The sequence below is a fragment of the Myotis myotis genome, unplaced genomic scaffold (genome assembly GCF_014108235.1).
Source record: "Myotis myotis isolate mMyoMyo1 unplaced genomic scaffold, mMyoMyo1.p scaffold_m19_p_17, whole genome shotgun sequence".
Taxonomy (NCBI): Eukaryota; Metazoa; Chordata; class Mammalia; order Chiroptera; family Vespertilionidae; genus Myotis; species Myotis myotis.
Window position 1 is genome coordinate 7,613,957 of NW_023416321.1, and position 12,458 is coordinate 7,626,414.

Sequence of the window (12,458 nt, forward strand, 5' to 3'; positions counted from 1 at the left end):
TTTAAAAGAAAAATCTAGGCTACATCAAATAACCCTTTTGTGGACTTTAAACTGACCCTTTTCAGATAACTGAACAATGGAAAAATTCCACGGGAAGATTAAAAAGACACCTGAGACAAACATCCACCTAATGTTGTGGCCACTCCTCCGGGTTACAACTGGAAGGGAGAAACAAACTGGTCTATCGATGTGGCTCTAAACAACAACAGTGTGTGTGGAGGCCTGGGGCGCTTCGGGATTGACCAAGAGGAAACACATGTTGCACAATGATATGATCTTGTTGGTACAGTTGTCAAAGGAGGGAACTCCCACAGCAAAGGGCATAAAACCATCCAGGGCAGTCTGGGGCGGCTCAGTTCTGCGGTGCCAGGGAGCAGAGCAGAGCCCAGCCCCGCCCCACACACAAATGGGACCATGAGCTCCAGCCACAGCTTCAGCCAGATCCCCTCTGGCTCCCTCCCTGGCACCAGAGGTGGCTGGGGCCGGCCGGGGGGCTTCCCCCGGGCTCCCAGCGTCCACGGGGGTGCAGGGGGCATCCGCATCTCCCTTTCCTTCACCTCCCCAAGCTGCCTGCCCCCGGGAAGGTCTTGGGGGTCTGGAAGAGGCAGCTCCCTCCTAGGTGGAAATGGGAAGGTGACGATGCAGAACCTCAATGAGCGCCTGGCCTCCTACCTGGACAAGGTGCGTGCTCTGGAGGAGGCCAACGTGAAGCTCGAGAGCCGCATCCTGAAGTGGCACCAGGAGAGAGACCCTGGCAGCAAGCAAGATTATTCCCAGTATGAGGAGAACATCAGCCGCCTGCAGGAGCAGGTAAGACCCTCAGGGTGGGTGGTGTGTTTCCAGGAAACCCCTGAGAGGAGAAATCAGTAGAAAAGACAACTGCCAGGAAAATGGCAAAAGAGCTTAAAGTAATTGTGAACAAAGGTAGTTGAGGATATTTTCTTATTTTACCTTGCATTTGGACTTTGGAGAGTCTGTTGTATTTATTTAAATCTGTACATCAATTATGTGGGGGGAAATCTAAAGAGTCTAAGGCAACCAGCTGCTGTCCAGTGTCACTGTGGCCCAGCGATGTAATAATAATGACAAAGGCTGGACTTCATTCCTTGTGTTCAGTGCACGAGGCACGAGTCAGCCTTTGCTTTCTCATCAGTTCTGCTCCACCTCAAGTGGCAACAGTGTGATTATCTGGCAAAGAGAGGCTGAGTTATATTATTTTGGAGATCACATCTAAAAGGTGTCACTCCACGGGCAAATACATAATTGTGACATCCCTGGATACTTCTTGGCAGCTACTAGAAGTTCTGAGTTTCTAGATGCTAGTAGTTCCAAAAATGGCATATTGCTAGAGAAAAAAATAATGAAAAGAGCATAATTTTGGAATCTTAGAGTTAGGATGGGTTATGGAGACTTCTTCAAAAAATAACTTTTCAACCAAATATTTTAAAAGTTAAGCTTATAGCTTCTGGAGGATCTTATAACATTGGCTAGAGTAGAAGGAACCCAGTCATCTCACAGGTTATTTTTTAGCTACATAACTTCCCTCTATGTAAAGCAGTTCCAAAAAATGTCCTGCAGGATCACGATTTAACCTCCCCTGAAAAGGGCATCACAGGTTTCCAATATGCATATGATGTTATTTCTCAACACTCAGTCATCCTTGCGTGAATGTAGGAAGGACCAACCAAGATAATATAAATCTGTCCTCATAATAAACCCTAATTATTGAATAAGCAACCTAATAACTGACTGTGTAATTACCTTAACTATATAGTACATGGTTGTCTTTACATTAAAAAAAAAAAAAAACAAGGTGACTCAACAAACCTCACCATATTTTTTTCATTAATAAAGTTGCTTTGGTTTCAGAATGGAGAGAATAAAAGATTTTTGCAAGCGGACAGCTGAGAATATAACTCCCAAAAGAAATGTAAGGTTAGACCCGGTCAAATAATGTATTAGCTGACAGCAGAGAGGAGGAAAAGGGAGAGAAAGGAGGGAAACATTTGTTGAGCACTTACTGTATGCCAGGCATCATGCTGGGTATTTAATACACCTATCCGTGCCATCCGACAGTTTTCTGCAATGATGGAAACGTCCTATAGCACCTGATTTAATTCTCACAACAATCCTGGAAAGAACCGAAGCTCAGAAGAGTGAAATAGCAATCCAAAGGCACTGGGAAGGGCCAGAGATGGGACTCTAACCCAAGTCTGCTTCCAATGGCCTCAATTTCCACACAATACGGTGCTGACTGGCCTACCTCACACAACAATGATACTGCTCATGAATAAAGATATTGCATTGTATTTGCATTGTTAATTATGCAACACATATTTCATACACATCATTTCATTCTGTGAAGCAGGTATTTCTATCCCCAATACATAGATGAGCCGACTGAGACCAAGTGGCTGCCTAAATTCATGAGAGCAGAACTGAGAAAAGTGAGTGGGACCCATGACAAGGAGGGGGCAGCTTGCCCACTGTTCAGGTGTCCCTGGAATCTAAGTTCTGACATTAAATAGGAGTCTTTTTCAGCTTTGAATTACACTCTTTTCTGGGTTTCTTGCTTCAGTGTTACATCTTCTCCATGTTGGAAGAAAACAACTCTTTGAAGCTGAGGTTGTCTGCCTATCCCACTCTCTCCTGTTTGCAGCTGAGAAAACAGAAACCAGACAGGTTCCCCAAGTACTGGTACCTGGGGCTGACCCCTTCCTGGGCCTTGATATAAGTTCTGAGTAGATATATCACTCTCTCACCCCCATTTTAGGGATATTAAATGTTATTCAAAAAGTCTATAAGAAATTGTGTTCAAAAATTAATCCACTTCCTTTGAAACACAGAGCTGGACATAGAGAGATATTAGAATAGCTCATAATAGAACTCTACTTGGTGCTTTGGATTACGATAAAATATTCTACATTCCTCTTCCTGGTAGGAGATTACACACCCTGGAGCAATGATGCTGTACTACTAATACACCAACTAGATTATTTTAAAAGAATTAACTCAGGGCTTTGGGGAGAATCCAGGTGATTAATTATAACACACAATGCCAAACCTATGCCTCACATATTATTTCTCAATCCACCCTCATCCATTCATTATTGCAAAGGATGTCTCAGAAATAGTGGCTGTGTCATAATACTGTATCAGGCAATCCAAACAGTGGGAAATGGTTTCCATTTCTAAATGTGCTCTCTATCAAGTGCATTTCAGAGCTCACCACTCCTGCACTATGAGAATGCTGGCTGGGAGAATCTGAGTCTTGCTGGGGCTTTGCAATTGATAAATTATCATTTTAACTCACTAAAGATGGTATTTTTTATTCTGTGGAGTCTATAGGGAATGGTTTCTCTACATGTCAATCAATACCTCAGTGCACAACTAAGGCTAACCCCAGGGATCCCCAGGCCGTTTTGGATGGAGCTACTTTCTATTTCCCATGAGCTTAAATAATGCAAAGAATAAAAAGTCTGGGGGGAGGGGAAGAATTTGGTAAGAAAGTCCCTAAGAAACACTGTAAGACAAGGAAATACCTACAGAATCTTTTTGTAGCGCAAAGGAAGCAGTCATAGTACCATTTGGAATCCATCCACCAAAGGAAGAATGAAGGTGGACAGGGGAAGCCAACCTGGCCATCTCTTACCACAAACAGAGTTTGAGGGTACACCTCAACAGTAAATCCTGAGATTTATCCAATGCACACATTGGCTCTAGTTACAAAAGTGTTAGACTTTAAAGAAGAAAATTTTGAACTAATTTTTCAGTGTCTACAGTATGCCCAGAAAAGGCTAAGGATTTTACAACATTATTTTCGCTCTCCTAATCTAATTCTCATAACCTCATTGTCATTTTATGAATGAAGAAACGGACACGTGGCAAGCTCACTCAGCTGGTGGCGTCCAGGCCAACTGTTGTCGCCACCTCTGAATCCTGCTATTGTGCATTCATAATACCAAATTCCATCTAACCGGTGAAGCTTTGAATAGGACCAGGTTTTTTTAAAGGTGCCTTTGTTTTCAAGTATAACTTTGTCCTAAGAACATCCTTTCTTAAGAAGGGAATTATTTGTATAAATATAATGGAATGTCACAAGACTGTCTGATCCCAAATAAATTACAGAAGTTTAGAGCTATGACCTCTAAGGTCACCTGTTTTTAGTATAAACTCCTTATCTAACAAGGGATGGAACTGAAGCCCAAGGAATGTAGTGGCTGGCCCAAGTTCACACCGATGGTCAGTGACAGGAAGGAAAAGGAAAACCTCCCAGGTTCCAGTTCAGCATAATGTTTGGTACAAAGTATATTATACTCTTGACACTGAGACATCTTCCACCCAATTTTCCTGAAGGCAGAGACATACAGCAAATGTAGACTAGTTCTCTGATTAAAACCTCCTAGAAGTGTTTACAAACCCTATATGTATACACAACTGCTCAAGTAGGTACTTTCAGTAACATTTCTCCTTTTAAAGTGAAAAGTATATAAACATCTAGTGAAAGTGTTTGACAGGAGGCTTCAACACAATTAAAGTTTACTAAGCTGGTAAAGAATCATTTCATTTAATATTTTAATAGCTACAATTGGGGCATTCTCATCATGGAATAATTGACAAACACATACCTACTTATGGTATGTGACGACCGTAATAAAATACATTTAAAATTAGTTTCAAAAACTAATGCCAGTTGACATTTTGTATCAAGTGATACTTTGCTCAGTAGTCACAGATCAGAAATATGAATGCGATCACGAGAAAGAATTATGTTCATTTAAAATAATTATTTTACTTTAGGGGAGCCAAACTAATATTCACAGTAAGAAAAGGACCAGACTCTAAACCACTTTTAACATCTTCAATGTGGGGGCACTTGAGCAAAACAGTAAGATGTGTTTATAGTCCTAGAAAGTTAGAAGGCATTTTGAATAATTACACTCTTTCCTCTTCCTTTTGGCATCTGTCAAAACTCCATGTAAAAAAAGACAATGCAGACCACACCCTTACTATAAAATCATTTTATGCTTCGCACCTAGTAAGAGCTCAATAAATATGTGTCGATGTGATTGCTCCACTGCCAGGAAACAAGTCATCTGTTCTAACAAGTCATGGAACCAGGAGACTAGAGAACAGAAAGGCAGCTTTCCTGTGCCGCGTGTCCCGCGGAAATGACTCTTGGTGCGTCTCTTACAGATAGTGGACGGCAAGCTGACCAATGTTCAGGTGTTTCTTCTCCTTGACAACGCCAGGATGGCAGTGGATGACTTCAACCTCAAGTAAGTCCCTTCCTCAGTGTTGGGGGGGGGGGGGGGGGGGGGAGTTATTTGGTGTATCTTTTTGTTTTGTTTTGTGGGTTGTTCTTGTTCTTGTTTTTGCTTTCCAGAGAAAACTTATCTCACCATTAGCTACATGGAAAAATCTTACTGGAATATAATTAAAAGGCAAACAAGAATAAATACTTGGCTGGGCCCTACTTTAAATAAATCAGATAATAAAACACACTTTTTGTTGTGAGGAAATTTGAATAAGAACCAAGAATTAGATGGCATTAAAGAGGTGTTTTTTTTTTTTGGCCCTAGCTGGTTTGGCTCAGTGGATAGAACATTGGCCTGAGGACCGAAGGGTCACGGGTTCGATACCGGTCAAGGGCATGTACCAAGGTTGTAGGCTCCTCCCCTGCTCAGCCCTGGTCAGGGCACATGCAGGAGGCAGCCAATCTATGAGTTTCTCTCACATCACTATTTTTCTCTGTCTTTCCTTCTCTCTTCCATTCTCTCTAAAAATCAATGAAAAAATATTGTTGGGTGAGGATTTTAAAAAAATAAATAAATCTTTGCAATAAACCTGTAAGGTGGGGGTGTTTAAAAAGGGGAGTTTTTAATGTTTTAGGTGAGATACTGTTATTATCCTTATTTAGAAGGATGTATTTTTCTTAAAAGATGCATTCAGAAGCATTTAGGGGTGAAATGTTATGTCTAAAATTTACATTAAAATACAAAATGAAATACAGATGAAGCAAATATGGCAAACTGTTAATGACTGCTAAATCTAGGTGATGAGCACATGGCTGTTCATTATTTTATTCTATTTTTAAAAATAACATTGAGTCACCATTATAGAAAAATACGCATGAAACACACATATAAAGAATAAATAGTCTGTATTAATTGTTTTTCCATTAAACCCAAAAAGTATGAGCATCACCTCTAAACGAAGGTGAATCCTTACAAAGACTGCAGCCTTCCAACAACAGGCGTACCCTTTTTTCCTTCTAACCAAAGGTATGAAAATGAACACTCCTTCAAGAAAGACTTGGAAATTGGAGTGGAGAGTCTCCGAAAGACCTTGGATGATCTAACCATTGTCACAACAGACCTGGAACAGGAGGTGGAGGGGTTGAGGAAAGAGCTCATCCTCATGAAGAAGCACCATGAGCAGGTAGGACTCCCCAGCAATCACCAGCTCGGCTCCTAATGGGCACATCTTAGGTGATCCAATAGCTACAGAAGAAACTACTACCTCTATGCCAGTTCTATTGTCCTTGAACCTAAATAATCATCAGGAACCATATAAACATCTAACTTTTCCAATTCCAAGGTTATCTACTCAGATGTCAAATACAACAGCCAAAATACAATCACAATTAACAAAAGATGGGTCAACAATTTTAATATGCAATGTTTACCTAGGTTTGATTGTTATAAAGTACTGCCCAGTGGTTGAGCATCAACCCATGCACCAAAAGGTCACCGGTTCGATTCCTGGTCAGGGCACATGCCCTGGTTACCAGTTCAATCCCCAGTACAGGTTGTGCAGGAGGTAGCACCTGGTAGATGTTTCTCTCTCATTGATATTTCTATCTCTCTTCCTCTCCCTTCCTCTAAAATCAATAAAAACATTTTTAAAATATTGTAGGAATAAATGTGTGAGACTTTATTGACCCAATGTGCAGCAAATTGAGGGCCAACAGAATAAAGAGAATCTGCTACTAACCAAGCTATATATGACTAGTAGCAAAAATTAAGAATCCTAACTTCCAGAAACATTTAACCAATTTTTGAAGTTACCATCCATCTAAAGTCCCTGAGACATTGATAAAATGATAGAAAAGCAATCCTTATTTTAGGCAAACAAAATTGATTATGAACATCAAAGCTAGTTACACAATGATTGTTAACCCTTTCCTGTGGTTCCTTGGTTTTGATGATATCCAATGGGTGTCAGCCCTACAGAATCCTAATGCACTGATGAGATTTTAAAAGCCTCTATACTTTTGGCTTTGGATTACTGAACTGCTTCCCAAATGCTTTGGTCTACATCCTGAAATGTTCACCTGCTTAGCTGTGTCATCACTTCACCCATAAACATTTGCTGAAGAGTACTTTACACACTACGTAAGCGTAATTCTTGCTGAAACATTTTTAACCAGGGATTAAGTCAGTAATCATAGAGGCCATACAGTTACCTGTCTGGTGCTATTCTTTATTTTACAAAAGTATAAGAGGAAAAATTCATATAATGTTTTGTCATCGATAACTAATAACTGAGACGCCAAACCAAACCAGTGAAAGAGTAGCAACCACGTGAGCTGAAATTTTTAAAAGATCCATTCACTGCTGCCAGTCAACACACTTCCTTCTGATGCCCACAGCCCATTCGTTTTCTTTCTCTGTTATTAAACAGGAAATGGAGGGACAGCCTGTGCCAAATGACTTCAAGGTCAACGTGAAGCTGAATACCACCCCAGGGGAAGATCTGATTAAGATCCTGGAGGACATGAGGCAAGAATACGAGTTTATGATAAAGAAGAAGCATCGAGACTTGGATGCTTGGTATAAAGAGCAGGTAAAAGGAAAGTGTCCAAACTCCCCAAAGGTTCCATGTCCATGTGGCCCAATGCCAACGCCTCTGCTCTTTGCTCGGTCACAGTCAGCAGCCATTGCCCAGGAGACCGCCGGTCCAACCGCTGTGCAGACCAACCAGGGCAACATCCAGGAGCTGAAGCGCACTTTCCAGGCCCTGGAGATTGACCTGCAGGCGCAGCACAACAGGGTGAGTCTGAGCTAGGACCATCCTGAGTCAGGTCATGTCAGCATAAGGAGGTAAGGAACAGATCAGGGCAGGCACCTTGCGCCCCATCCCAAATGAGCAGCAGAAACAACAAATGCCACGGACGTGCGGCAGAGCCGCCAAGAGAACCCCGACACAAAGGTTTTACGCCAAGAAAATGGGCTTCAAAAGTCCAGACACTGCTCAACTCCTGGCTGCCCACGTCCCCAACCTAGGAGTCAGCCTGCTTCCCCTCTTTGCATTCCCAGCAGCCACCAAGACACCTCGCAGAGTGGTCGGCGGATTCTAACTACTCAGCAAGCACGCGTTATTGAATCAATCAAGCCGTCAGCCAATTAATGTCAGAAACGTCATTTCCTCTTTCAGAAATCTGCTTTGGAAAACATGTTGTCGGAGACCCAGTCTCGGTACTCCTGCCAGCTCCAGGACATGCAACGCATCATCTCCCACTACGAGGAGGAACTGCTGCAGCTGCGCCGTGACCTGGAGCGGCAGAACAGCGAATACAAGGTCCTCCTGGGCATCAAAACCCACCTCGAGAAGGAAATCTCCACCTATCGCCAGCTACTGGAGGGCGAGAGCCAAGGGTGAGGCAAAGGCTGGCAGGGGAGGGTGCAAAGGGCACCCAGCTAGCATTTGTACATTTGTGTACCCTATGGTTCTGTTAGCAATCGTCACTCTAAAGCAAAGGGGTTTATGTTGAATTTCTCCTGAAGACACTTAGATCAGATTGTATTTCGTTAAGCAGAAAGTTTTAACATGTTAAGTGCCATGGCAGTCACCAGTGACTGACACTATACTCTTCATCCAGAAGACAAAACAGGCTGGGCGCTTAACGTGTGAATTAATCAGGATTACTCCCAGGACACTGGGATTTGAGGTCAACCGTTGAAATTAATATATTAAAATCTCTAGAAAGAAACAAGAAGGGATAGCTCCAGTGTTTCCCAGTGAGAATACACACAATTCGAGCTCCAAAAAAAAGGGAGATTAGGGGAATATTTTAGCCTAACAGCAGGAAGAGATTCATAAGGGAGTAAGGTACCTAGATTTTCAATCTCTTATTTCTGACTACCTTGGGAAGTAGTTGTCCACAGAAAGGGCACAGACATTTTATAATCCAAGAGAAGGAGTTATAGTTTTTTTAAAAGGAGTTATAGTTTTTTTAAAATGCATAAATTTCTTAAGAAGCCCAGGGTTCTGGGCTTCAGACCCAGACCCTGGAAAGGATCCTGATGAAGGTGCCGCCTTGCAGGTGGCTAGAAGGATGGGTCATGAGATTTCTCTGCCCCCAGGGTTAGTGGAAGGCAGCACTCCCTGCCCTCTGGGTCTGGGAGGGTTCTTCCATGACCTCATGACCTTGGACTAGCTCAGAGAATCATCCTCATTAGATGGGTACAAATTTACAAGCAGGCAAAGGAAGCCAATTCAATGTAAGACGTTTTTATGATTATTGCTAATACTAAAATGAGCTTTAATCTTTATTACTTTTATAGAACAACAGAGGAATCTAAGCTGAGCGCGAGAGGTAAATAAATTTCTTCCATTGTTTGAATCTACTTTTTAAAACTAAATCAGCATACTTATCCATTCTGTAGTATTCATCATCTTTAGTGTACTCCCAAATGTCCTGTATTCAATTTTTATTTTACTCAATTTTTAATTAAATTAACAAATTAGATGATACGAAGTGAGCTCTCAATATTGTCCTCAACAATATATATGAAAGCTCTTTGCAAGTGGTAAAGTAGATAAAAATAATCATTGTTATTATGCCTCTATTAACTAATGGAGGCTGTTTATTACACTCCGAAGAGAATACAAGGAAATGGTTTCACGTAATTTCCCAAACTGTCTTGTGTTGAACATCAGTGCCCCATGAGATTTTAACTGTGTATTATGAAAGACACATTCTATGACCGGATAAGACCTATCCTCTTTGTGAAGAGCCATGTTGTGTTTCGGTACATTAAAGATGAAACAATGCTGGAAAGGCACTTTTCAGAGAAGAAAAGGAACAAGAATGGGAAAGAATGACAAAAGTTCTATTTTGTTTAACCCAGTGTTCCCTAACATCTTTGACCTGGGAACTCTACTTTCTCAGAGAGCCTTTAACATCTCACAGAAAAATTCTAAGAAACCAGTCTGGAACAAGTGGCACTTTCTGAGTAGTTTGTGGTAAAAATATCCTAAGGCACTAGAGCATCGGTTCTCAACCTGTGGGTCGCGACCCCTTTGGCGGTCGAACGACCCTTTCACAGGGGTCGCCTGAGACCATCCTGCATATCAGATACTTACATTACGATTCATAACAGTAGCAACACTACAGTTATGAAGTAGCAACAAAATAATCTTATGGTTGGGTCACAACATGAGGAACTGTATTTAAAGGGCCAGAAGGTTGAGAACCACTGCACTAGAGATTCAGAGAATCAGACTTCAAGTAACCATCACAGAACAGGTGGTCAAACTGCTACCCCTCTGCAAGATCTCCATAGAGGGTCCTCCAGCCTCTCTCCTTACCCAAACCCAGGGATGCGGAACCCCATACTGAATGGGGTGGTCCAATTTCCTGTTGGAGAGGTTTGATTTTAACCAAGTTCTCCCTGTATCTCTGTTAATGGTTTCAATTCTTCCCCTCCTTTACCCCCGGTTTAGAATCAATTTATTGATGTGTCAACAGGCACTTATTCAAATCAATCGTATTTTTGAATACAGTGACCCAAATAAACATCCCTGGCTTGTTGCCATCCCTCACATGGGAAGCTTGCTAGATCTTAAAATGAGGTGCCCAGAATGGCTTTCAGTGCTCCATACACTCACGGAGTCATGGTGCACGTGCTACAAAACCCACATAAGCAATCCGACTCCTCCAGTGCTTGTGGTCAGTGATTAGATTCTGGATCAGGCGTGCCTAGATTGAAGGTCTTGACCCCTAGAAGATGGCACTGCCCAGACACCCTCATTCCTTAGAGGGTGGGAAGAATAACCTTTTCACTCCAGCAGGGACCGCCATATTGCGTAGTGATCATTTTGGAAGGCACGGAGAGCATAACGGGTGCTGAAAACAGCACAGTTCAGATGGTGGGGGAAGCATGGCACTGACCTCTTCATTGCTCTTTTCCTCGGCAGCTGTGGCGCCCAAGATCAAGACCATCACACGGGAGAGCATCAATGGAAGAATAATTTATTCTCAAGTGAATGAGATCCAAAAGTATGCATGAGGCTAATAAAAGTTTCTGCCTGTTGTAAAAACTATTTTTCTGCAATGGAGAGTCCCTTCCTTGCCCAGACACAAATGGGTGAGTCCTAAGAGGTATCCTTGGAGTTATCAAACTCAACAACATTTTTCTCTGTAACCATCTCATCAGACATCCCATAATGATCTTAATATACTGCTGTACGTTTGAATCAGAGTATGAGTTCATGAGCTTAAAGCTCTACTTTCCCACTGCAATCTTCAGAGTCCATCATTGTGTATCTGTTTTATAGCCAATAAACCTTCATACAGCTGCATCACGTCTCCTTTATATCATCAGGCAAGACAAGACCTAGGTCTCCTCTTAACCAGGGCTACTCGGAGCATTGTCCATAAAAGACCCACGGGGACCTTAATGCTCTGAACATGTGCGCAGCAGCCAAACACTGGGTAGAACTGCTACCCTGCAGCCATGCAACTTAGGGACAAGATGTGGCTCGTGAGCCTCTCCAGACTTCTGCCAACAAGAAGGACGGAAACAGAGAAAAGGAGGCCCAGAAAGCCTCACTTAGAATGAGAGAGGACCAAAAATTATTTTAACTCACATAAAAAGTATTAATTAATTAGTTAAAAGCTTAAGGGCCTAACAGCGAGCTACTAGTAACATTAGAAAAGGAAATTCAGGGGGGAAAAAATTCTTATAACAGATAGAAACTAAGACCCAAAAGAGGAAGTGACTTGTCCAATATCCAAATTATAAATATCAGGATCTGGAGTATTGTATTGAGGTGTACTACAGAATGGGTAAGTATGCTGATTTATTTTTAAAAAGTAGATTCAAACAATGGAAGAAATTTATTTACCTCTCACGCTCAGCTTAGATTTCTCTGCTGTTCTATAAAAGTAATAAAGATTAAAGCTCGTTTTAGTATTAGCAATAATCATAAATTTATATTTAAGGAATGTAGCATTTGTAAGCTGGTGGAGTGGTGATAAGGCTAAAAAGGGAGCAAGGACTCGAATTATGTTGGGAAAAGACAAATAAGAGAAAAGGAGCCAAGGAAGTTTCCTTCGCATAGAGACTCTCAAACTTGGCTGCACCTCAGGATCAGCTGGGGAAATTTTAAAATTCTAATGCCCAAGCCATGTTATAGATCAATTAAATTAAGGGTTTGAAGGTTGGGAC

General features: G+C 41.8%; 1 protein-coding gene across 4 annotated transcripts; it reads left to right on the forward strand.

The window, feature by feature from the left end:
* The first annotated feature begins 339 nt into the window (after positions 1 to 339).
* KRT23 (keratin 23) lies at positions 340 to 11,589 on the forward strand. 4 transcript variants are annotated; one of them, XM_036341728.1, is made up of 8 exons: positions 341 to 810; positions 5,197 to 5,279; positions 6,285 to 6,441; positions 7,687 to 7,848; positions 7,933 to 8,055; positions 8,440 to 8,660; positions 9,570 to 9,601; positions 11,203 to 11,589. In XM_036341728.1, the coding sequence occupies exons 1-8, from the start codon at positions 415 to 417 to the stop codon at positions 11,295 to 11,297; spliced, it is 1,269 nt and encodes a 422-aa protein (XP_036197621.1). In that variant the 5' UTR covers positions 341 to 414; the 3' UTR covers positions 11,298 to 11,589. The 4 variants fall into 4 exon arrangements, with proteins under 4 accessions (XP_036197620.1, XP_036197623.1, XP_036197621.1 ...); XM_036341729.1 differs by having other exon boundaries at positions 342 to 810; positions 11,206 to 11,589; XM_036341727.1 differs by having other exon boundaries at positions 340 to 810; positions 7,687 to 8,055; positions 11,206 to 11,589.
* The last annotated feature ends 869 nt before the right edge of the window (positions 11,590 to 12,458 follow it).